The 27,622-nt window shown below is 38.8% G+C and overlaps 1 protein-coding gene across 2 annotated transcripts; it reads right to left on the bottom strand.

The window, feature by feature from the left end:
* Positions 1-1,779: 1,779 nt before the first annotated feature.
* On the bottom strand, positions 1,780-27,597 carry ell (elongation factor RNA polymerase II). 2 transcript variants are annotated; one of them, XM_029500430.1, is made up of 13 exons: positions 27,396-27,597; positions 19,479-19,486; positions 16,374-16,418; positions 11,148-11,269; positions 9,727-9,890; positions 8,017-8,267; positions 7,791-7,915; positions 5,435-5,504; positions 3,529-4,156; positions 3,123-3,195; positions 2,156-2,327; positions 2,012-2,056; positions 1,780-1,927 (listed from the first exon to the last, which is right to left on the bottom strand). In XM_029500430.1, the coding sequence occupies exons 1-13, from the start codon at positions 27,523-27,525 to the stop codon at positions 1,823-1,825; spliced, it is 1,938 nt and encodes a 645-aa protein (XP_029356290.1). In that variant the 5' UTR covers positions 27,526-27,597; the 3' UTR covers positions 1,780-1,822. The 2 variants fall into 2 exon arrangements, with proteins under 2 accessions (XP_029356290.1, XP_029356289.1); XM_029500429.1 differs by lacking the exon at positions 19,479-19,486 and having other exon boundaries at positions 27,391-27,597.
* Positions 27,598-27,622: the final 25 nt, after the last annotated feature.

Below are 27,622 nucleotides of genomic sequence, written 5' to 3'. Positions count from 1 at the left end.
AAGATATAAAGACTGTTCATTGTAACACATTCATAAAGCATGCACTCTGATGGACAAAGAGAAAAGTGTCATTTGGACAAAACCTCCAGGTAACAGCAAGATCAGGAGAAAAAGTGCTGATTTTTCATATTCACATAAAAAGATCGATATAAGAAATGCATTTGCTGACTGAAATCATCTGGAAAAGCATTTCTGACTCGTCTTCGGATACGTCCAGAGAATCAGTCTTGATGTTACACTTATCAGAGACTAGAGCTGATCCAGGAGATGGATTTTCACATCATCCTCCGTTGAGTATCTGACATCACATTAGAAAAGGCAAAAAGTGGTCACATGTGAGCATTCCTTCTCTAAGGAGGAACTCCTCTGGGCTTTGCTCGCAACATGATCAAAGATGGCTTCATCTTAACAGTCGTCTTGAATGGACTACCATGTGGGTTGATGAGCAGACAGAGCAAAAATTGATTATCTAATGGACACTGTAAACACTGCTGCTTTAACATTACTTAAATTATCAAGGAAGCTAGCTGGGGAGATATCAGAGCTGTGGGTCAACGAAAAATGTTAAACACTTTGAAGATAAAAAACAAAACAAAAAACCTATATATATATATAACTCTCTCTCTCAATCCCCCGTCTGCATCATCTTACAATTAGAGGATTTTCTATAGTGTGATGAAGCTGGCAATGAACTCCTCAGGTAGCTGAATTATTCAACTGCTATAAAAGCCATCACAATCTAAACTGGAAAGACAACCATTTAAGGGCTTAATACTGAAGGAAAATGATGGACCATAAGTAAGAACCTCTGCTGCAAGTGGTGAACAAGTACTGTAGCTCATTGTGACCGAGTGAGGAGACTGTTGTACAAAATCTAGAGCTCTGGACTGGAAACTTGCACACATCCCCACTATTAAGACATCTGCACATGATTTTAGAAAAGAAAGGCCAAGCGCACAAATCATTATCTGACTGTGTGCATTTAGAGGCATTGTTTTGATTGAATCAATAGTAATATTTGCATCTCTTCGAAAGAGAAAAAAAAAATTCAATGCCAACTGACTGACAATAAGATGGGCAAAGCAGCTTCTGAATAAAATACTGGCTGACATTCAAGTTGTGAGAATGAAAAATAAGAGACAGCTTGTAAGCACTGGTTCTTGAGGAGTGTAAAACAGACCCATTCCCCCTAGTTAAGTGTCAAAAATAAATAAAGTGGATAACAGAAAAATAAACATCCCAACCATTCATTTCAGTATATGGGGAAACCTGATGTATCATTAACTGATTTTTTCTTAACACAAAAACAAATTAATTGCTATTGGCATACAATCTATAATATTCAGTTTCCATCTCAGTGTCCACAGCAGGAAAGATTATTTGGATGTTTCAAAAGAAAATGGGAAACTGTCCACATTTTGACTCTTTCAGATCTCTGTGCACTATAAAGTAAAGTGGGCTGTTGAGGGGGGGAAAAAAAAAAAAAAAACAACAAAAAAAAAAAAACAGAACCAGAACAGAAAAAAAGAACAAAGCCACACAGAACTTTTCTTTCCGGATGCGTTTTAAATACACAGATGGAGGTGTCCATACATGGCTCACCCCATCTAAGGGGGGGGGGGGCAGCAAAGGAAAGGAAAGAGAAAGGAGCTCATGTGTACTGCTTAGTACTCACTAGGGCTTTTGGCCCCAATGAGATAAATACTCCCTTCATGGCATCTTTCATGAGGAAAAATTTTTAGCACAAGCAGAGTTTTCCTTTATCTGCTTGGTTTCCAGAGATAACAGGGAAACTTTGTCCAATACCTTTTTTTTTTTTTTTTTAAAGTTGTTGTTGATCGTACTCTGCAATAAGTCTCTTTATATGTGCCAGTTTGTTGTGTAGATATTCACAGCGGTTCTTCTCTTGGCTATAGTTTGGATTAGTCTGCAGGGAATATGGAAAAACCACGACGTCACAGTCTCAAACTACTGGAATGCCATTGAAATCAGTTTAAGTTGGAAAGCTTACCTTCTTTATCTTATGATATTCTTGAAGTATCTGATTATGGATTGTCTGCAAATAGACACAAAGAGTGCACCTGATGTGAATAATTTAAGGAAGATTTTTCTAAAATAGAATAACAAATGTGTGTTCACTCTTCTGGGACTCTACCTTGTATTTGTCTGTGCCTTGTTGGAGTTGTTTGAGCTCATTGTCAAGCACAGTGAACTGCCGGGTGATGCCCTCTATCCGAGCGTGCAGACCCCGGTACTCACTGTACTCAGCGTTGAAATCATTTTTATACCTCTGACGCTGCTCCGGAGACCCGATTACAGTGTACTTCCTAGTGGGTGAATAATAAAAAATGTTACCCAGCTACCGAGCAGCTCAGGACAAAAAGAACCAACATAAAAAAAGAAAGAAAAACAAAAAACAAAAACATAAACATTAAGTGAAGCATGCTCCAAATACAGAAATAAAGCAAATGTAACAAGAAAATTGTATTCTACTTATGTACTTTTTCCAGCTAACTAATTAAGTATTGATTGTGAAAACTAGTTTGTGAACATGTGATTTCTTTGAAAAATAAATAAATCAATAAATACTAGATACATTTTTTGTTTACCATAAGGTTTTAAAATGCAGGTATGTCACTTGGAGGTCACTAGAGACCTCTTTTTAAGAAAAAAGCCACCAAGAAAACCTGATGGTTCTTAATTCACTGAATCTCGGATTCTGGAGTGGTGCTGCTTTTTATGATTTTAAAGTCAGACATGAAACACTGATAGTCTTGGACTATAAATCGCACTGACTCTAAAAATATGCAACTCATTACTGTGTTCAGAGTTTCTCCTCAAAAGGCAAATTGGAAATCAGACACCAAGGGCACGAACTTCAATGCCTTAGTGAGCTGTATGCTGGAGCAACTGCTGAAACTGTCAGTAAGTGGGCAAGATTCAATTTTCCACCTTCCTGCTGTTTTTAGAACATGAGCTTTAGAACACATAAACCTTAAACTCTCCTGCCTTGTTTTACACCCTCTGATTTATTATAATGAATTTAAGGAGAATTTAGGCTCTTGGGCAGCCTAGACAAAATTTCCATAGAATCTACAAAGATTTAAAACTTGAATACTCACAATAAATAGTCTGCCACCTCAAGTGATGAAGAAGGAATACTGGTACTGTTGCACATTCCATTAAGATCTGAAACTAAGTCAAAGAAAATGGTATTTATCAAAATGTCTCTAAAAACTGGAATATCAAGAGATTAGTATATAGATAATTTATTATTTACTCAATTAACCTCTTAATGTGCAAGCCTCCATAAAATGCATAATGCTGAACAGCAGGGGTCTCTGTTTAATCAGTGACTTCCATACCGGTCAGATGATGCATCACTTATAGGGATGACTAAATGTGTCTACACAATGTACTATTTCATCCAGAAATCTCGTCTGATACAGGAGCTGTGAAGCAGATTTTCAGTAAATAAAGACATCTTGTGTAGAAGAAGAAGATGACCTCTGTGTCTGTTGGTCTCACCTGTGCTTTTCTGTGGAATACTGTTGCTTTTGAGGTTTCCTGGGCTCATCTCACAGGTTTTATTAGGCTCAGGCACACGCTCCTCACGACTCTTCCTCTCCTTTTCCTTCTCCTTTTCTAGCTCCTTCTCTCTTGCCCTCTCCCTGTCTTTGCTCTTCTCCTTGTCTTTATGCTTTTTTGACTTCTTCCTGGACTTGCTACTGAGGGATGAAAGACTTTTGTCTTGCAGGCCATCCAGGGCCAAGTGTCCAGGAGATGATGTGCCAATGCTTGGAGCAGTAAGGCCCGCTGACACAGAGACGAGCGAAGGAGGTTGGCTGAGCCTCTCGGTCACCGCTGTTTCCTGAGAGTCACAGTCTCTCCCATTGTGGTTGGAGTCATTGCTGACGTCCGACAGCGCTTCAAAAGGACGAGGTATGTCCAGCACAGGGAGCTGCTGGGAGCTGGACGTCGTGCCACCATCTGACATTGGAACCATCTCTGTCTGCACCCCTCCTATCTCTCCCCTACCGTTGGAGGAGCTGAGCTTGCCATTAACTGGGGCTGTTGCAGCCTTGCTTGCGAGGTGTGATATCCTGGGTTTTTTGTTGACAAGAGGGTCAATGAAGTCAGCAGTTGCAGGCCGTTTCTGGCAGAGAAATGGCGGTTTTAGAAAGAGAACCTCAAACACGGCTAAATACAGTCAGTTCACCTGACAGTGAGCAAGGAGGAAACTGAAACTCAGGTCAGAGCAAATAAAAATGGTCTGAACTATGGAGCACAAGAGATTGTACAGAGAGAAGGATTCCAACATAAGCACATAAATAGAGACAGCAAAAAACGTACAAGAGGAAAACTATTCTCAGTAACACTGAGTCTGTACTGAGTCTTCTCACAATACCAGGGATTACATTACAGCCAGGCCTTGTTTGACCAGTATGCACTAATGTCTCTGGGAGTGGCTGACCCAGTCGCCAAACTTTGGCATTATGAGACAACAGCCAGACACAGTGAGTCACATAATTTTGGTCTGGATGGCTTTCTAAATCAATTTCAAAGTAAGAAATACTTAGGTTAGTTTAACTTATTATGCACAAATGTGTCATTTATGTGACACTGTCTTTGGAGACTTTAACAGACATGTTTTTGCCCTGGTAATGTTGCAGCACTACATGATTCATCCCTCACCTATTTGAGGTGTATATGCAGCTTATTTGCTACAGCTGAATCTAAAAATGAGCCTGGGGTACTGTTTGCTTAAGTGTCTGTGTACTGTGTTTACTGAGGGAGGGAGTGGAAAGGAAGGGTCATTCAGTAGGTGTCTGTGGAAGAAGAACCTGAGAGGAAGGAGCTATTAATGTAACAGAGCAGCTCCACCTCCCTCTACCTAATGGAAGTGCAAACAATGGCTGAACTGACATAAAAACAGAACAGCAGACCAAGGAATATGAATCAGGCAATGAGGGATGAAAACTGATGAAACAAAGCTTTAGCCATTATAAAACATCTTGGAATTGGAACAAGTTTAGAAAAACATATTGAAAGAAAAGTAAAAAAAAAAAATAAATAAATTGATTGAGAAAGGAATTGAGAGATTACCTCACTGAGAAATACCATAAAAACCACCAGACTGCAGGTGGTAGTGTTTGGATATCTGGTGGAAAAAATGATCCACTAATAGCTTTAGTGAAAAGATGTGTATCGGAAAGGATATTCACTATTTCTCTACCATTTCTATTCAGAATACATGGTACACCTGAAGGCAAGCTAGCTCTGGTCAATAATTAGCTGTGGAAAGTGTGTTTATACTAAATTTACATCAAGCAATCCAGGAGTCCCAGAATTCAAATGTCATAATGGAAATAAGCACTACCCAACTTTATGACCACTGCAAAATAGTATAACTAATAAAGAGTAGGAAGCTCACCTGAGAGGGCGAGCTACTGGCCAGTTCTTTAGGCGGGCTCTCAGGTGGAGGTGCAGAACTGTTTTGTTTCCTATGATGAGCAGAAACACACAGAAAAAGAAAAATATAAGGAGGAAAATATAATTTTCACAATAACTGGTGTTGCAGGGAAGACCATGACTTATGACTGTTTCTCCAGTGTATTGCTAACTTGTTTGAGCAGACAAGTGAGTATTTTGCAGAATCAATTTTATTTGTATCCGTTTATCCTCCTAGAATGAGTTACAACTTAAAATGGTCTTTCCCAAAATATGATACTTGACCAAAACAACCAAAATATAATTTCTGCCATGATTGTACTACAGAAGTATCAAAACAAGCCATTGAAAATGAGATACAGCAGTTGCTTTGTGAGACAAAATTTCACAAATGAAATCTGCACATATTTTTGACAAGGTTAACAGTTTTCAGTATTTAAAAATAATCGATATATACTTGGTCTCCGATGCCAGAGAAGAAAATGTATAATCTCATTAACAGTGCTGCAAATTCCTTTTGGTTGAACTTGAGATGTCTTAGAAGCAAAATGCACAGTGCAGAGATGGCTTAAAGTGTCTTAATATGGAACCATGAGAGTACATTTATTTCCATGCCAAACTATTCCCAAATACACTGCATGAAAGTCTTGACTAACTTGCCAGATTCACACCTGATTCCCTCACATCCACATCATTATTGCAGCTCATTTTGGTCTGGATGCTTGAACAGACAGTTCTTTCTGGTTGAAAGGTTTATTGACACAAACTAAGAAGCCACAGCTACAGACATGACATTTCAGACTGAAACGATGCAGACATGCAGAGATGCTGCAGCCACAGCTGATGACATTATCAGTAGGGGGCAGTTGGATACATCAAGTCTTGTCAATGCCCCACCCTTATTCAATTAGTGTGCATGTGTGTGGTGGGGACAGTCAGACAGACAGGAGCTGTGAGTGAGACAGCAGGCCCACTGATATGGCTGAACCTTGGACCAATGCCACCTCACACACAGATCAGCATGTGCTGGAACACTGTTGCATCATGCGCGTTCCAGTCATGTTGCTGTGCTACTCCTGCGTGACTGACTGCATTAGCTTAAAAATATGGAGAAGCTGGAGAGGGGGAGGTGGTATTATGTGGGAGGCTATGGTTTTTAGGCAGCTGATAAACTCACAAACAGAGCTCAAAGTCCAAAGTAAAAACCCAATTACAAATAGGGCATGAGTACTTGCAGATATGCATGCCTTCACAAACCAAATGCAAGTACATTTGCACAGAAGCACAGGAAATACACTGAATGACCAGTAACCACACACACCTTTACACCAAAGCAATACTACAGTCCCAAAACTAAAAACTATACAAGTAGGAGTTTAAAAAAAAAAAAAAAAGATTGACAACACAGCAAAGTAGTGCTGTAGGGCTATTGTATTGCACTAAAAGTGCTTCTATTGTTCCGGCCACACAGTTTTAACACTTGAGCTGGGGGAGTGCTGCAGGTATACTTATGCTCATCATTGTGAACAGAAGCCATTCTCAAGTCCACTACATAAACACAACCTCAGCAGTGAGCATTGCTGCCTGGTCTAAATATAGCTAGTTGGGAGCTTGCTTTTCCTTAGTGTCCCAGATCCTGAGAAACCCAATTTTTCCACTGGGAAGAAGGCCAGCAGCTCATGCTGTCAACAAACAACAGTTAGAATGAAATTCAGGACAGCACACACAATTCTTCCCAGTGACAGACACCCGCCATTCTAACAAACAAACATTGTGTTTTGCACAGCATAGATAATGAAAATGGGAACAATAAATTATTATCCATTGATATATTGTTTCCCCTCATCTTAATTTGCTTTGTACAAAAATAACAAAATGTAATAATTTTTGATAAATACATGTTGCTCATCTATAGAAAAACTTTCCTCTACAATGTTCAGCAGCTATACAATTCTTACACATTTCAACCTTCCCACAAAGAGTCCAAACAAACAAATTAGGATGGTTTGCACTCTCAGAAATGTACTCCACAACCTCCCAAATCATAGCTCCAAACCATCGGATTTAATGAAGTTATGTTTATTGAAGATAAGTTACTGCTACAGTTTTAGCTATTGTTGCCTAAATGCAAAGACCTCAGACTACAAGCATACTATTCCACCTAACACAACCTATTAAAAATTTGCTAAATAAAGTCCACTGACTCATCAGTCACAAATTAAACAAAAACAGACTTGATCAATTATAACATTAGGCTGATTAGGCAAAAAGAAAGAAAGAGAAAAGAAAAAAAAAAAAAAAGTTGGCAACAAAATACATACTCAACATTTCTGACATACCTAAACAGGATTCTCTTGAGTAGCTGCTGGTCTCCCTCTGTGTAGCCCGGCCAGTCCTTCTGAATTTCCTTATACAAAAAGTCCTTCAATGTGAAGGTGCTGTCTCTCCCATTGAGATTTGCCACCTAAAAATGCAAATGAGCCACAGGTGAGTTCAGAATTATGAATTGTATGAAGTTGTATAGCGTGGCATGGTAATGAAAAAGTGTGATTTGGAGTGTGTGACCTGTTGCAGGTGGCTGTCCAGGGAGTCTTTGTCTAATTGCGAGAGGCCATCCTTCTGCAACCTCAGGATCAGCTCAGGCTTCTTGTAAGGCTTGAGTGCCAACAGGTGTATGAGGCGTTCTCGGAGTGGCCTGTGATGAGTCGTGCTTTTCTTTAGAGTACTGCTAGAGATGATGACAGGCCGGGATGTTCTCCGTAACGGGGCAATGTCTGAGAGGCCAGGTGCCGGTTTCCGGATCTGAACCTTCTTGCCTGAGAGGAGTTACAGAAATATGATATTAGAGGTTGGAAAAAACAATATTGGTTAGTGTGGGAGAAAAAGTGGAGTATTATTTATTTATATTCCTTTTTTGTTAAACCCTATTACTTGTACACATTCTAGAAATATTATATTTCCACTCTCCTGTGGATTAATAAACTATTTCTCAAATAAAATAAAACAAGTTTATCTGCTGAAAGAAAAACTGTGGTAATTGTGATTATATTGAACTTCCTATTTTTCAACTGGATAAGATTTTAACTGACCAAATATTCGATGCCTCTGTGTCCTGTTATATGCACCTTTTTGATGCTCAATGTTAAAATCTAAATTGGGTGACAAAACTATTACATTGTGGAGCAAGACAAGAAGGAAAACAATGAGCAAAAAGAAAAATAATTTGGCTCATGGGGTTCCTGGAGTACAAAAAAAAAAAAAAAAAAAAGTTTACTTTAGAGTTAATTTAAAGGTTTCAACAAGAAATTCAGGTTATGAGAATCATAAATTGCAGTAAAAATTGTCAGACCTGCACCCCCATGGCAGAGAAGGACGTGCATGCTTTTTGCTTGCAGACTGTGCTTACCTGTTCTCTGAAGGTAAGAGAGGAAAAAAAAAAAAAATTCTTGACAAAATATTGTGTATTACTGTAATACTATGACTAATGACTGGTAAACCTGGCAGGTGACTCGTAAAAGATGATTTTCTCCTTCTGTCATGTCCACCTGAACTCACTTTCAATTTACAAACATCAGCTATCATCACCTTCTCCTCCTGAGATTTTTTTTCAGGTTATTCAGATTCTCATCAATCTTGCGCTCCCTCCTACCAAGACTGAAATACTGTTTGATTCCACAGCACAGTTGGAATAAATATTTTTTGAGTCATTGGTATACAGTGAATAGGCCTACACTGGATTTCTCTCTTTGCAGGCAATGAGGCAGGGCTGTTGTGGCTTTTCAGCGCAGCTCAACACAATGCGGTTTAGAGTGCAGGTCAGAGACCAAAACAAAAAGTCAGGAAGTTGATGGGTTATACCCAGGGGACAATTCTGCCTCTTTGTATTTAGATTACCTTCATGGGGTTAGTGAGAAAGAGGATCAATGTGTAGGTGGTTCATTACATGTTTGACCACTGAAGAACCGACCTCCAGTAAATTCAATAAAGTCCTGTTTACAGATGAGACATGGAGGCCATGTGCTGGACCTCTGCCATTCAGGCCCAGACCCAGACAAACTTCCTAGCTTAATACAAAAGGTTTCACAAGCGCTTAGGGTATGCAGGGAACAGACATTTTTTGAGTCTCTCTCAGAGTGCTATTAACCCCAGACACTTCTCTGGAAAAATGTATTTCCATTGAGACACCAGTCACTTAAAGCAGACTTATTAAATACTGGTGATAACAAGTGTGTGACTGACCTGTGATATTCATTTACAAATATTATGTCTCCTCACCTACATATCTTCCCCCAGGCTTGATGACAATAGCACTTCTACTCCGCGTCTCCTCTTCAACTTGGGCCATGCTTTCTCTGGCCTTCTGGTAGGAGTCGTCTGTGGCACATACTGTAATCTTGTCCTGGATCCCACCCAAACAATCCAGTTGAATGTTCCCTTCACTGCCAAAACAAACAAGAGACAGAGAGAGGAAGGCAGGGATAAAGCAAACTGAAGTTTCAGTAGGAAACGGACAGAAGCTGCATGACGACAATTATAGTCAGTTACCTAAAATGGACAGACCGCACATTATTATCATCATGTAATATTTTAGGGGATAATACCTTCAAACACACGAGCCCACTACCTTTTTGATTTTCAGCATCAACCATAAATCTCACTACTTGCAATAACCCATCTATTCATTGTGCATTCCTGCCCAAATGAGATCCATCAAACACCCTGAGGGCACAACTATTATTTCAATTGCCATCCAACTGTGGGTTCCCACAGTATGTCTTAGTGCCAGATCAAATCCCATTCTTTCTCGCCTTTCCTGATCTCTTCGGTTCCCCTCTACTTTGATGATGATTTGGCAGAAAATGAGGTGGTGCTGGTGGGCCTGGTGGAAGCTGAGCTCTGTCATTTGGGTTTCAGATTGGAACTCAAGGTTGATTAGGATCCAGTCAGAGATTCAGATGAACTCCAGCTGACCCACTTTTTAAAAATATTTTCAGAGTAATGGGGTCAGAAACCTGACAGAGAAGCAGAAGACTCTTGTTGTTGCTCTGTCTGGGTTTTCTACTTCCTTTTACTTCAAAGAAAGAAGCATATTCATCTGATGAGCCAACATATTTTGTAGCTGTTTAGCTAGAAAATTGCGCAAAATGATGTTAATGGGTTTGATGCATGGAAGGGGGTAGACTCACAGGGCTTCTGTGGATGCTGCATACTACTAGATATCCAGAAATTGCAGGACAAGCAAGAGTCAAAAATGTCGAAGTAGTTATTTTCTGAGCAATTTTACCCTTATTTTACAACTGAGCACAGACGCATTTCTTCCATAAAACAATTTGGTCAGTTTTAATTGAACTTTGACTAGATACTGCTTGTTACCTTTACACACCCATTTTATTGAAAATACATGGGCCAAGCAAATCATTTACCATGTGTCAAACATATTTTCATTTAATGGCTTCTACTTGGAGCCGTGCGTTCATTAAGGATGTCTGTAGAGCGCCTAACTCAGAGGCTTGATAAGTCACCTTCAGTCTCACGTATGTTAAACTGATTTTTTACTGGGAAACACTTTGGACCGTTGAGTCGAGATTTAAAATGATATAGTGTGTGAATTTGTATTCCTGAATGAGAAGGATTTGTTGCACACGCTATAAAAAAGACAAGAGAAAAAGTGAGTGAGTGTCAGTGTTTGCCTTCACCTGGTGATGTACTGCTGGATGCAGTCAAAGCTGCCCTGGGGGTTATCTCTGCCCACATTTGACAGGTAGAAAGTAAAGGTTTGCAGTTCACTGGAATTTTCTGACCGTGGTATTGAAATTTTCTGTTGAAGACAAAAAAGGAAAACACAAACATATAACATTCGTGATGTCCCTTCACTTAGCGATCAAACAGTTTAAGTATCACTAAAGAGCAAAACAACATGGCATCTTGATGCAGAACTCTCCAACCACTAAAATCTGCATAGCCACACGTAAGACAGTTTTACTGGCTGTCATAAATATATTTTCTACTTTCTTTTTATATCTGTATATTATTAACCCCAAGAATGAATTACTAACTGCACCACACATCATAGTTGTACATTAACACATACATTTTTCTGTCTGATATATTCAGTGTTATCATAAATCAGTGCTGTACACCTTAAACACTTGGCAGAGAATAAACTAGAGGCATTTTCTAGCTGGCATCAAAAACACTCAACACCTAACAAAATGCAGGTAAAACCCACTGGCTTCTCTTCTGCCAGCTTATATCTACTTGGATAGTCTGTGCACTGCAGAGTGTTCCCAGTGTGTGATTTGAAAAGCCACATTTAAATCACTGTACCAGAAGAGCTTTCATAGATATTCTGCATTCTTTAACCACTGAAGCCATCATGCACATCTTATTCCACATCCATAATTATCTTCTTCCCACCCTATAAATTAATCACTATCAACTAACTGCTAGTCTCCAAAACAAATCTTTTATTGTCTTTAAGCTGCTGGAAAAGAGAAAATAATGATATATTGATAAATGGGATGAGGGTGCTACATTTCTTCTTTAAAATTCACTTTGTGCTACTAATAATAGGCATTAGGTGCAAATGGTTTACATTTTGATGCAGTGTCAAAGATGAATGGCAGTAACCTCTTAGAGTGAATTGTAAAAGGCGGAGCAGAGAAAGCTCTGACAACTTGCCTTGCCACATTTGATCAACCTATTTCATATTGAAATAGTATTAATTCAAGACTAAATAAATAAAAGTTCTGGTGAGAAAGATTCAAGTGAAAACACTTGAGGCCAGGCAGCGGCTTGGGTTTCCAAAGGGCCTTCACAGGCAACCCCAATGGTTAGGTTTGTTTACCAGAGCGCAAATTAAACCGGTGCCACAGCCATGAAGTACACTTCACACTGTCCTAAGGTAGCAGAGGAAAGCTGAAGTTACCAATTATATGGTTTTGGATCCCCAGTACAGGTTCTTCTCACCAGTGAGCAGCTCATTTAGAGAGACCTAACCTACATCAGAAGCTGAGCCTGTCACTCACCGGCTCCTTAATCAGCGACTGGACTGAGGTCAGATTGTAGGCAGCTCAGCTCTGTTTTACAAAGGTCTCAATATGTGTAAAGGCTGCAGATGGCCAACTATAAATAAATACAATATCCTTCATTTGTGTCCCTGGAAGACTTAGGCTTGCGTATATCAGAGTAACATATATTGCTCCTGCTAAAATCCACTAAATGCCTAAAGCAGAAAACTGTGATGATGCCATTACCATTACCAAAACTGAACACTTGATGAAGAAGCTCCTACATCTTGTTATGAGCTGACCACCAACTCAAGGCGTCAAGATAGATTATCACTATACAGCCAGTCCTTTGCACTCTTTACTGAGACTGCCTCTTCCACCCTGTCCACAGGATAACAGCCAATATACATTAACAGCACTCTTTGTAAAGCCCTAAATCACATTTGAAGTGAAGTCTTGACAACAGATATCAATGACTCAATGCTAAAGTTGCTACTGTCAGGAGAATAGTTCTGAATAACCAAGTCACAACAACATTACCAACATGTTGACTTGCATCTGTGCTTTCAAATGTGGCATAAACACACAAAGAAAACCAACTTCAGGATTAAAAAAAAAAAGCAGCAAAGCTGAAAGGATTTTATTTCTACTCAGTCTTATAGAGATGTGAACCATGATGAAATGTGGGAAAGGGAGCAACAGTGACAGAAACTACTAGACTCTAGCGTTAAAAGAAGACTACATTTCCATCATCTTCAGTTTTAAACTCAAATACACTTAAATCTGGTTTATCTGAAATGCAGAGGAAAAAAGAGAGAGATTAAGTGTGAATCCAGAGATGATTTAGAGGCAGAGAAGCTGACTGAAAGGCAAGGCACAGGGGAATGACTCAGTTGACTCATACCAAGGACGATGAAAGAGTGAGAAGTGCTCCTCCATACCAAATGGCTTGAGCTTCAGCTCTACAAAGTTGGGGTTGTTGAAAACAGAAAATGCCTACACCAATATACTCATGGACAAGTACGATTCTTAGAAAGACAGAAACTGGGTCATCATATACTGAATACAACCCAGAATGGGGCTTTTTGTTGTTTGCCTTAAATGTCAATCTAGACAACACAACAGTAGTGCCTTTTGCGTATTTTGAGTGGATGTTCTTGACAACTTATTTAATTGCAATTAATACTTTGGAACAACGTAATTTATAACATGGACTTATCAGAATAATGTTTTGATTAAATAATATTTTGAGGAAAAAATAAAAGGTCCATTTAGTTTAACCCTGTAATGTCCTTCCCAACCATTTGGGAGAGGTCTATACTTTTAAAACTTTGAATTTTTCTTATTTTGTTATTATTGTCCCAAGGAAATAAAAAATGCAAAGAAATATTTTTTCCATTGCTTTTTCTTAGTGAGGACATTCAAGGGTTAAAAAGACTTACTTCTGCAGGAGTTTGCTAGTTTGAAAAAAAAAATAAATAAAAAATTATATAATTATATATATATATATATATATATATATATATATATATATATATATATATATATATATATATATATATATATATATACTGAGGATATAGAAGACCACAAACAAATTTCTTCCTTGAACCCATGGTATTGACCCATGGTAAATAAGGTGACACCAAACAAAGCCTACCACACTCAGCCAATATTTCCATACATCAGCATGCTAGTGCTAACAGATACAATGCAAAATCTATGGTTGTTATTGAGCCACAGACTCATGTGTTGTTGTCTCCTGGATTTAGAGGCAGAAAACACAAGTCAGAAACAAACAGAAATTAATAGAGACAGATGGAGAGGGAACAAATATAGACCATGTCTGTTCATTCATTTCTACAGGCCACTTATGCAGCATTAAAGTACAGATGTATGCGGTTGTGTTATTGCGTACAAAGTGTCTGCAGGTGTCTGAGTCATTCTGTGTATAGTTTTTGAAGTTAAACCACCAGAAAGACATTTGCAGGAAAACCCTTATCAGAGCTTGGATGCAGGATTCACTGACACAGATTTTTCTGAATCATACATACTTTATGGAACCCACATGTGTGGTTTTCTTTGGCCACTTAAAAGCTGAACTCAAACAAACCTGACTGGAAAAATGATGTAGATTCATTCCTTTCTAAAAAGAAAAAAAAAAAAAAAAAAGTTCCCAAAACTTGTGTGTATGCGTGTGTGTGCCTGAGCTGTACCAGATGAATGAACGAGTGAATGAAAATGGGACCGCCAGGCCATCTGCTCAGTAATTTAGCCACTTCCACACTTCTGACTTGCATTCTGATCTCAATAGCAACAGAATTTCCTCCAGAGTGAGCCTGCTACATCAATAAAAATGCACTCCTTTCCTCTGCTGCTTTGACAGCCTAAATTTATAAATCGGTTTTGACATCTGAATTGTGCAGATTTCAAACATGACAACAGATTAAAAATATGCATGTTCCATATGGCCTATGCAAAACATCCCAGAGCATGTCCGTTGGTACACAAACATTTCAAAAATGGATTTTACTTGGTTATAAAGCAATCAATGAAAGCATACAAGTGACAGATGTGTGCTTGTGTTTAGGACTTAGGTGTTCTGCAGTGGACCATTCCCAATTTTATAATTAATTTTAATGAGGTGGCACATGACAAGGACATGGAGGTACAGAGGAGGCAGGAGGATTGAGAGTGTGTGCACTTGTACGTGTGCAAAGGAGGAAGTAAGCAGAGCAATGGCTTGTGACCGCCACGTCCATAAAAAGCTCATCGTGACAACATTTTGGATGGGGATTGATAGCCAACACAACGTTTAGAAAGTGGCAAATCACTGAGACTTGCTACTATTGAAGAGCAAACAGTCTGCATGTCTGAAGAGGCAGGCTCACACATGTACACCCTGTCTTTAGTCCAGGCAGGAAGCAACTGCTTATGTGGAAAAGGCTCGTAAACATAAGGATGTTTATTGCCTGCATGTGTAGAGGTAGAAGGGAGAACTGGCATGCCTGTGTGGGTAAAGAGCATTCTAGGATATATAAACAGTCCAGGGCCAATTTCATCATTACTTCACTAAGGCAACCTAGCACAATAGCTTGCCTCTGCAATTATGAGGCAAAGCAAGCAGTGACAGGCAGGGATAACTTTAGCTCTGCTTCTGTGGTGAATATGAGTGATTGCACACACCTGCAGCTTTCAGTCTGCTCTTAACTATTATCTGATTAACATGCTTGTATTTACCCTGCCACTGTTCATATTGGTGATATTAAAAGTAATTTGGTTGAGACTTAATCAGGTAATGTCTGCTCAAAACCACTAAACAGTAGGCCACCAATGCGTTATCTGATCCTCTTAAAAATATATATATCAATGTACAAAGTGAGAGTGTTATGGTAATTCAATTATAGACACCTCAAAAAGACCACGACATAGAGCTAGTGATGATCAGCAGCAGTAGAAGTTGGGAACCACCTGCTTATACAGCTCTCAGTGACACTATTACATTTAGATCAAGCATTGTAGACAAAGCACACAGCATCATGATATGCTGGTAAATTTGGACTGGCCCTTCCAGCACCTTTCTTACAGTTTTCTTTGGCAAACATTTTATGACACGGCACAGAAGCATCATGTTTGGGGGGACAAATGCACACAATTGCTAGCTTGTAGCTTACACCAGAATTGTGTTTGTATGTATGCATGTACGTGTGTGTGTGTGTGTGTTTCTGTCAAATGGTATTTCAGCTTTTATCACATCTTGATTAACATTAATTTATGTCTGAAATTAAAAACCTTGTGATTCAGACGAGCTGTAATTATAACCAAAGAAAATTTATTTGAAATAATTTTTCATTAATATTAACAGAACTCAGGTGTGCAAACGGAGGAGACGGTGAGAGAAAGTTATCTTACCCCTTGGTTTCCATTAAATCTGATCAATGGGCGTGAAGAAAGTACCTATAAAAGAAAGAAATAACAGCATTATTCAACAAATCTCAAGCAAAACTTCTTTCTTTGTTTTCAGCTATGGAGAAGACTATGCATAAAGTTCGTGGATGAAACCAGTTTAACGCAGGCTGAGAAAAATTAGCATAAAAACCATTGTCTTACAGAGCTGTTAGCCACAGCATAACCACAATTTTAATATAATTTTCTATCCAAAGCTATGAGATTACGTTTTTAAATTTGCATAAACACTATGAAACAACATGAAAAGAAGTACTCCTTTATTTTGACACTGTGTAGATCATACTCCTAAAGGCTGAGTTAACAGCCAAGAACAATTTGTCTCTCTCATTTACCAAAGCCCAATTAAGGTAATGTTCAGTGGTTACTTCCTGCTCAAGGCTAGATTATCTGTAACTCAGAACTCATTACTAAAGGTTCATACGGCATTAAAATGAAGTTTTTAAATCTCGGGGCATGTAAATTATATTGTCAATTGACAAGTAGGTAAATTATGCATCTCAAACTAAAAACTTGTACTAATATAAAGACTGCAAAAAAGGGCCACTACCTGTAATTTGTCTAGACAGTTAGAATGACTGCTATCACTCTCTCTGCCAGTTAGTTAGATAAACTTTGAAAGAAATACCACAATTGTCTGTGCGCGCGTTGTCCAGTCAGCCAGTTATGCAGTCACTGACATTTAAAAATGTTCAGACACAGTAGATAATGATTGTGTGAGGGAGAAATGCAGTGATGCTGTTTTTATGTGCTAATCACTGAACAAATGTTAACGACTACCATGTTTTATAGATTACATGCAACTCCAATGGTTAATAATTTTAAGATTAATCAGTACTGAAATGAAAATTAGCTGTCCCACATAACATACATTTGTCAAAATTTGTTTTCCTTTGAACACATTAAACACAGTTTAGAAAACGCAGGAAAACAGGAAGGGTAGTAAAGGGTTTCTAGTTTATCATTTCACTTCTAATAAATCCACAGTTAGTTTCATCTTCACAAATGAACTAAAAGAATACAGCAGTACTCTCATTTCCCTCAATGGAATTCTATAGGCCGATGAAACTGGATTTTTTTTTTTTTTAAACAAATTTCAAGAAGCAATTTTAATTTTTAAGAAGAGTTGGGTTATGGCTAACTGTAGTAACTTAACCATTAACATAACTTAACCATAGCCATACTGTTATTTACGGCAGCGACTACACATTACGGAACTAAACATTTATGAGCATCAAAAAGAGGAAGACACTGGCTTCCTTCTTGGAACTGCTTTAGTGGATTAAATATGATCCAGTTAGGGTCCATAAAGTTTAAGGGAGCGTAAGGTCCTCAAAGAAACTAGGTTCTTTGAAGTGTTGCCTTATTTCTGACCCAGAGATATGCTGAATGGATAAAAGGCTGGTAAACTATGGCCTTAATCTGGTTTCACATACATCATAGCCTTTACTTTATTTAAAAATCAACAGAACTAACAGAGGCTATGTGACTAAAGTATGATTGGATTGTGGAACATTTTTTTTTGTTTGCCTTTATGCTTTTCATCCAGAAAAAATTTGTAAGAGACATGGAACAACAACTGTGGGAAAAAGAGGGACATGACATAAAGCAAAGGATGTACCAAACCATGGATACTGCTGCTATGTGGTATGTGGCTTAGCCATTAGGCCACCAGACGCCCTTGGCAATTCCCATAGATTTTAGTTGCAATGACATTTAGTAGACCTTAAATATGTGCCAAGGCCATTAAGGCATTATTTAATGAATCTGTGCTGGATATCCAAAGCCAGATCTATTTCCAGTTGTTTCATCATTGTAATCCAGGTGTCAAAAACTGTTACAATTGCACATAAAGCTACGCCCTTCTCCCAAAGCACATTGTTTGGAAAGAGCAGAAAGCAGCGGATACATTTACACAGCAGCCAGCTATGTGTAATAATGAGACCTACACATGCAGAGAGTGTCAGCATGTGAGGGGATTGGGGCCACTGGGTTATAGAAAGCCACACACTTGAAACCTCCAAAAGCTGTGATATTATACAGATGTTTCGCCACTTTAAAATCCGACTGTTCTGTGAGCACTGCATTTGAGCAAAGGAATTTTGTTCATGACAGAGATGTAGATAGGTTGGGCTAATCCAGTCATAACCTTTGTGCCAGAGTTTTAGAGCCTTGGGCGAGTTTTGCTGACCCTTCTTGTGGAGCGTTACCAACTCACCTTAACACCTTGCCAGCTAAGCCATTATGTTGTAAAATTTAATTGCATCTTTGTAACATCTCAACTCACAAGCTGTAACCACAAGAGTCACTCACTCACCAAGTGATCTACTGTAAACTGTAGCTACCAATACTAATACCACCACTAGAGGCAGTACCAAGTTCAAGTCAAAGTCTTTTTAGACACACTAGTGACATAGTTCTAGAGATAATTGTGATGGTCATGCCAGTCAGTTGGCCAAGCATTTTGGTCTTGTAACAGAATGACCATTGGATGGGTTGCTATTGCATTTTAAACAAACAAAAAGATGAAGCCTCCTCACATTTATGATCACCCAGCTTTTCCCTGGATACCATGAAGCTGATGCAAGTTTTTTATTGAAACAAACAACTGGATGATGATTTGGCACAAACATTCATGTTCCCTTTATCAAGTATAATAACTTGCAAGATTCTTTAACTCTTCAGCAAACCCTCATAAGATCAAAGCTTTCACATCGCTTTAAAAACTCAATACATACTAAACTAGTAATATTAAATAATCTTTGCCTCACAGAGCCACTACTATATACCTACAATCTTTTGTGAAGATTGCCTTCCATGTTTTGCATGATATGAGAATGAAAGGGCATTTGGGAAAACTCTAGATAAGCAATTTAATCTTTGCACCCCCTTTCTGGTCCTATTAAAGTTGAATCAGATAAGAAGAAGAAAGCCACTGTTTCAATTACGATGACAGACAAATACTGTTTCGGTTCATCAGCGCTCCAAACACTGCAAGGTGTTCCTCAATAGGCTCAATATTTAACACAGCACCAGTTTTAGCACCACTACCCTTTGCCCTACCCCTCCCCCATCGCAGCACTGGTAACATAGTGCTACCCTCAGCCTGTTCATTTGAATGGGCTGCTGACATGTCACTTTTCTCTGGGACCTGAGCCCAGAACGTTCCACAGCACTAACCTTAGGGACAGAGTGCGGGTTATGACCATGGATCGATGACAAGGCCATGGATGAGCTCACATGCTGTCAACCTGCAGCAGTGGACATCAGCTGCACATAGGGTATATGTGAAGCCAAGCTGCCCGTGATAAAAACTGAATTGATGACAATATTGTTCACCTAGTAAGTTTTCTTAGTCTTAAAAATATATTGAAAAGGAAAAAAATAATAAAATAAAATAATAATATATATATATATATATATATATATATATATATATATATATATATATATATATATATATATATATATATATATATATATGTGCCGAGAATTCATGTTTGCCAACAATTGGCAAACTTAGCAAGTAGTTACAATGCTCAAGTTGCTTTGCCAAAAGGTGCCCAAAATATTACTTTAGAGATTAGGGAGTGAGACAGTAAAGCTTCAATGAGCTTATAAACCTGCTTGATGATGAGATGCATTTTACAATCACAAGTCATGAAAAAGGCCCTATCTTCCAAATACACTTTAAAGACTATATTAAACTAGATCTTCACATAATGCAAACCTCTGCTGTTTTTATCTTGCACTGCCAATTGATTTCTTTGTTTTGTAGTAAATGAACACCATTACAGCCACGTCCCTATGGGTATGGTCGTGTCACCCAAATTATCAGGTGTTTCGTTGCATAACTGTCACACTGATGACATGTTCCACCTGTCTAGGATTTCAGAGATGGACAGCACACTTTGTGCCACACACTCTGTAAGGGGTAAATGGTACTGTGTGTCCTCAATACTCAGGACACACTCAAAAATGATGCATGATGCACTGTGAGTGAAATGTGGTGTAACACTCTTCTTACAGAAGAGTGTCAGGAGAGTAACTGAAGTAGCATACTTGCATGTAGGCTTAATTGGCCTTACTTGTTAGTGTATTTACTGCGAGTGGCTCTTCATCACATGGAAAAACCCTTTGAAGCTTTTACAGTTTTTCGCCTGGGGAATGCTGAGTTACCTTTGCTCTTGATCTTAAAATGGCATCAAACGTTTTTGTTTTGTACCATTTCATGATTGTGATCATAATCGTTGCGATAATCAGCACATGAAGCTAAGGTTGTGTGTTTAAAAAAACCCCAAAAACAAACAAACAAACAAAAAAAAAAACACCACAATTTCTTCTTAAATTATTTTATCCAATAAACTCAACTTCATAGAACTGACTTCTCGTTGAGTTTGCAAAACTATGCAGCAAACTATGCTAACAATCATTATCAGTCCAATTTCTCCATTTGGTCTTATGCGGTTAAACTTCAGCTTCTGACCATGATTACTATCATATTTTATAATTTATACAAATTGTGAAAAAAAAATAACAAAAAATAACAAAACTGTTGATCCAGTTGTACTACTGTTAAACAATTAAAAAGACCTGTGCTGCACAGCATACACACAAATAAATATAAACATGAACACAGACTTACCCAAAGATAAATTGTGACCGGATACTTCTATCAAACAAAACCTGAGGACTTAAGTCTACAGTATATCTTTGTTTCATGTCAATGCATCTCTATTACGCAATAATAACATAAAAATAATTAAAGCACAAAATGCATGTATTGCATCCATGTGGCATGAGGGTATATCAGCGCCCTTTACAAAATAATCAAATTTATCAGAAAGCTGAAGTTAGTACCATTGTTTGCTCTCCAACTTTGTAAACAATATGATTTTAGAAAAGATAAAATCTGTGTTCTTCTGGGAATCTGAATCTGTTGCGAAAGTGATGTGAAAGTGACAACTCAGCAGGCGTTAGAAGTTTGCACTAGACTTGCAGTTTGTTAGATGTATGCAGTTGGGCTGGAGGTCTTAATAAATTTATACTTAAGACACTTATAAAGTAAGCAGTACAGGAATTGGTAAAGACAAAACAGCCAGACAAAAAACAAAGAGGAGCCTCGCGCCACCATTTACTGCTTGGATATTTTGATCCTAATTATAGCTGTAAAAGCTCTGCTTTAGGAACATCCCCAGCCGTTTGGAAGATATGACTTTATAACTATCCCCATCAGGTCAATTTTATACATTGAGAGAATCCGAATCAAGGACCGGACCCAAGATAAGACATTAAAGTAGCCAATAACATGACTTCTTACTCCTTCAGTAAAGACGAGACATAAACATCTCTGTATAATGATGAAAAGCTACATGTCATTTCAATATGAAAATGTTGATTAAAATTCTTACCTTTAGATTGTATCTATGGATATAAAAAGAGGAAATGAAAGCATGGAAGAGTTTTACTGGTGTATGAGTGGCTTCAGGTGAAGAGTCCCACAGTAACAGTATCTGTGGGTCACACTATTAGCTGTGCTGCCCGAATATTTCATTGCTGAGGGACTTAAATTAAATTATGTCACAAAAAAGCAGTTTTGTGAATCTCCCATTTCTGCCTATATGATATAGTCTCATAGTTGAACCTCAGGACAAAGAAAAAAAAGCTTAGTGGACATGGGAAATTAAATTTTCTTTTGGTGTAGACATTAGGCTGACAACACTAACAAATATCATGATCTGGATTGTGGCCGAATGCATCATTAACAAAAGAAGAGGGAATACCTTTCATAATCAGTCTTTTCAAATACAGAGACACCTTCATATATTGAGTAGAGATTTGGCCCGATTCGAGTTTCTGAGTACACAGTATTTGAGACATTGAATCCTTAAAGAGATGAGGACACACACACAAAACTGTGCAGTTGTGCCTGTTTTCAAGCATACTGCTCCAATATTAGCCAACAACCACACGCACCAAATGTGTTTGCAGAGTCAAGACCAAACCACGACTTATCTCTTGAAAAAGACATAGCAGGTCAGTGAGTCTGCTCTACCTGCTGTGACACCGGCTTGACATGGTCACTTGTGGCAACCTCACCACAGGACAGAACACCATGACATTTAGAGTCAAATTTGGCCTTAGTAGTTATGGTGCTCTCTCGCAGAGCCCCGTGATCTACTGAAAGTGGAGAGTCAGCATTCCTTAAATAACCATTGCACTAGCACAGGCTGCCCAGCATCAAGCAACAGAATCCCCAACCAGTCTCCATTACTTCCCATACCATGCCCATAGGGGTCAAGACATGGGTAGATTGGAGTCAGGCAAAGGAACAAAAATGGTTTCCTTTAAGCTGACATCTTTTAAGCCTATAGCCTGTCATAGCCTGGTATTTAACTGAGGATTGATTTTGAACAACCTACTGCATCCAAGGTTTTTTTTAAGTTAATATTTATTTATTTTTTTTTTTTTTTAAATAAATGCTTCATTTAAAATCTGAGGGGTTCTAATAATAATAATACTAACTAATACTACTAATTAAACACTGCTTTAATCAAAAGGTGTTGAGCTGGTGAATAAAGCCAAGTGCACACAGAGAGGGGCAGTACGCCATATTCTTTGCGCTATCGGTGTTGACAATGTCAAACTCTGATCCAACAACAATGAAGATATAGTCTTCGTGTATGAAATCTGTTACAATTCAATAATTTTACACTTTTGTGCAATTCAACAACCATTTAAAAAGGCAGAACATACTTATTGAAAGTAATACTACAGAAGGTACCTTGTGTAAGCACAAAAACCATCAGATTTGTTTTAAATGCTTATTGTAAAATATAACTCATTAAAAAGATTACATTGTGACATGTTTCAAAATGGTAATTTCAGTAGATGATAGTTGATTCTAAGGCTTAAAATGTAAATGCAACACAAAATAATCTGATGACCACTATTGGTGCTTCTAGTGTGATGTTTGTCCTTAAGAATGGAAAATCCAGACTCCCTGCTTATAATCGCCAATCCATTACCTCACCACAATACAAAAGATGTGACTAGGGCCAACAAAGGGTTTTAACATTCAAATGGGACTACTCATCTCTCACCAGTGTAATACTGCAGTGCCAGCAGACAAGATTTATTGTCAGTTTATACGCATGCTTTCCAGACTGCCAGCGAATGCTAATTTTATATAAGGCAGACTTAATATTTTATTTCATTGCAATAGTTTTAATTATTGTGGACCTCCTTTTCAAGATATATGAAACTGGATCAATAATTGAGAAGGAAAAAAAAACTGAATGCCACTGAATTAAACTATCTGAAAACTGCATTTTCCACTACCGTGCTGTACCAAATCATTCTGAGACTAACTTATCTGCACTCTTTATAACCTTCAGCTTGATGACGCTCCAATTGCCTTACTCATTCAGAACTGGTAAAAAAGAAAAAGTGAGTCTCTGCACTGCCAGTCCTGCAGCGGGAGCGTTCCAGTTGACTCAGTCCACGGACGTACTAACAGAGGAACTGGTTTCAACAATCACGTCTCACACAGGAAGCTGAACTGTTTCTACTAATGGCAGTTGCAAAAATGCATTTAAAAAAAAAAAAAAAAAAAAAAAAAAAAAAAAAAAAAGAATAAAAGTCACCAAAACAAAAGTTACTCTCAATTCTTGTGACATCGGCTACTGCACAAACTAACTGAATCAGTTTTGCATCTGGGACAGGAATTTGCATTTAGTTAGTTAGTGTTCTTTGGAAGTGACTCAATTCTGCAAACATTTTATTTCTTGATCTTCAACAATATACCATAAAACGGACTTCACAATAAATCCATTGACAACTTCAGCTGTTCCTGCTATTTATATTTCTTGTTGGTAGCTAGAGTGTAAAATTTATTAGATGTTGTGCTGTACAGCAAGTGCTTGTAGAGTGGATACACTTGCAGCGGGGCCCCAAACTGCTCGGACTATAGACATCACCAACTTTGTCTGTTTACATACTTGACCACACCACAACTTTTACATTCGATGATGTATGCCAGTCAATGGTTTTCTTCCTCTTCCTTTTCTGAGTTCACAGCTCACTCCTGCTTGGTCAAGCCCGAATGTGAATTACGAAGAAAGCCAGGGTGCTCTGCTCCCTTAAAGATACCCAAGCCACAGCTGAATGTCAACTTGTGGTGTGGTGGTATTATGTGCTAATAAGTAGGCCTTATTTTTTTTTATTATCTTCTGTTCAAACCCCAATAGTGGTTAATATAAGTAGAACAAGGAATGGACTTATTTTCTGATCTAAGTTGGTCTGACCTTAGAAACTGTAATCACACATTTCTTAAACAGCTCTGGTGATCCACATGATTTTTAGTTAAGCCAGGGTGAAGTTTCCCCATATTTCATGGCTAAATGTGAAAACAGAGAAATCTGTTAACAGAAGCAAATGAGAAGCCAAAAGCTTGTACTGATCCCCCCCTGACATGCAACAAATCTGACAGACACATGTAGTGCGATATCTTTTGCCAGTCTCCATTCGTACATGTGGTCTGTGTTAGCGGAGAGGCTTAACATATTTGCACTGCTCACTTGTCATTTAACACTTGTCTAGATTTAAATGTACGTTTAAATTTGCATCGCTTTGAGAGCTTCTGTGAGCAGCTGAATGCGGAGACCATTTTCGTGTCCAACATCATGTGTATAGGCACAAAATGTGATAAATTTGGGCATGTGGCACACAGGCACCAATGCTTGAATGTGTCAGATGATGTGTACTCATCGTGTTAACGTATGAAGGTAATGTGATTGTCACATGACAAGAGCTGGTAACAGCCACATTCGCATCTTCTTTGAGCATATTGTATTGTCATGTCACCTTTTCATCGCATAAAGGACAGACCAGGCTAACAGATGCACCCCAATACCGACCCCAACATATACCAGCCGTGGATCATGCGCACTTTTGATTACTGGAAACTGTTGTACAATAGGCATACCATGCACAATACTCTGAGTTGATGATGAGTCTGCAAGCCTGAACAAAAGACAATTCTCAATAAAGATGCATCTTACTGGGAAAACATGACTCCTCTTCAGTGATCAATGCATAAAACCCTAAAGACCAAAAACTCAGCTGACATTTCTTCCTGAAAAAGTTCTAATCAATTTAGAAAATGTGCCCTAGTAACACATTTTGAATTTGAAATTGCACTATTTACACAATTTTATGGCAGTAAAACAATTATACCAAATATGGGGCAACTTTTAGCCCCTGAGAGAAAGCCATAGTGTGAACATCAACGTTCTGATGCCCTAGATGTTTGAGACAATCGTGTACATTGTCCTGCCTTCTTGTAGTGCTTGTGAATCAGCACAAGCACTATAAATGATAAAGAGAGCTGTACAGATCATCCATTTTTTTTAAAAATCAAAATATAAAGCCATTTTTGTTTGCCTTTTTTTTTTTTTTTTAAACACAATGAAATATGTTGGCCATATTTTCTGATCAAGGCTGAGCAATGGCCAAAGAGTGAAGAAGTTCTTTTGAATCATGAGCACTAAAAGATGAGAGCAACAGTTTAAATCTCTTTGGTTAGAATCTTCATATTTCAGCCATAAAATACATCATTTTATCTTATTCAGTTTAGCATGATCTCTAGTTACCCTGATGTGATAACAGCCTACATTTACATAGAACCAACAAAACTACAATGCAAGCTATAAAGAGACGATATTAAAGAGATTTACCGCTTATTCTAACAATTTCCCACATCATGCAATCATTTTAAATTAACGTCGCCTACAGCTACTAGCTCAAATGCCTGTGAAAATGTTATTTCGACTTGTCAAATGCAGTCGTGCTGTAAGCAGCCACTGAGGCCGGAGATAAGGCCCTTTCCTCCAGGCCTGCCAGGTTTTCCCTGTCAAATATTTATAGAAGCTGAAACATTAGATGGCCATCATCAGACTTATAGCTCTCTGTACGAGAAGCTAAGCAAGCGGCAGCCTTTTTAGATGTCAGATCTGGAAGTCTACCTCTTTACTGACATGAAAACGTGTTGGATCTCCTGCTGAATAACTTTGAGTCACTTCTTCAGCTGTGAGCTGAACATGAGCCGTCGGTGGCAGTGAGGGGGGGTGGTTAGGGAAGGAGATGGCCATCTTTCTGATGAAGGCTGGGTACTTTTCCTAATTATTCACCATGTTGCCTTTACATTGTTAACCAAGGAAAAGGCGTTCCTCGGATTGGCCACTGAAAGAAAGATAAAGTTAGCGGCTTAGCCGACACCACCATGGTGTGTGGCTAGTTTAGCTAGCAGATGTATTTTTTTTTTTATTTTTTTTGACAGCTTTAAACTTTCTGTACACAGTTAAGAAGTTAGTCGGTGTTTATAATTAAAATTCTCAAGTTAAGTCAAGTTAGCAACAACACCGAGATGAAGCTGTTGCGCCGACTGAAACAAACAGAAATACAATAAAAATACATCATAACAATAAGCAGCAGGGCTCAATGTGCAGCAGCACCGAACTTAAATGACCGAGTCCGGTGTTCAACAGTCGGTCTGGGTGAGTCTGGGTGTAGCTACACCAAAGAAAAAAGGCTGAACAGTTACCCAACATCCAGCATCAACCACCCCCACCCTCCGCCTCCCTCTCCCCGGCCAGGCGAGAGCCGGTGGCCGCTTAACTGGACACTTAATCAAGCCCCAACTGGCCGGGCGCGACCTGCCCACCGCGGCCGCGTATCGCAGCACGGAGGCGGGCAGCCGCAGCAGACAGAGCCGATGGGGGTCGGAGGGGAGGAGGAGGAGGAGGAGGACAGGGGGAGAGAGGACTGACCTCACTCCGCCTGTCACAGCCGCCCCGACTCACTTCAAACGCAAACAAAAAAAAAAAAAAAAAAAAAAAAAATTACCGATAATAATAAAAATAAATAAATAAAAAATACCGCCGCGGACAGAACGGCCGCTTACCTTACTGTTCTGGTAGCCCTCGAAAGCTCTCAGGGCGCTGTCAGTGAGTTTTACGTGAAAGACGGACACATTGCTGCCGTTGCTCACTCTTCCACAGGACAGTCCGTAGCACTGCTCCTCCTTCAGCGCCGCCATCTTGCTACCGTTCCCACCACGCGCACGGACGCACTCTGTTGTAAACCGAGAACTCCCGTAGCTTTTCAATGAATATTCAATGACCGGTCACCGATGA

This window comes from Echeneis naucrates, chromosome 4, assembly GCF_900963305.1.
Source record: "Echeneis naucrates chromosome 4, fEcheNa1.1, whole genome shotgun sequence".
In the NCBI taxonomy this organism is placed as follows: domain Eukaryota; kingdom Metazoa; phylum Chordata; class Actinopteri; order Carangiformes; family Echeneidae; genus Echeneis; species Echeneis naucrates.
The sequence above is the reverse complement of the archived record's forward strand: the minus strand, read 5'-3'. Positions and strand labels throughout refer to the sequence as shown.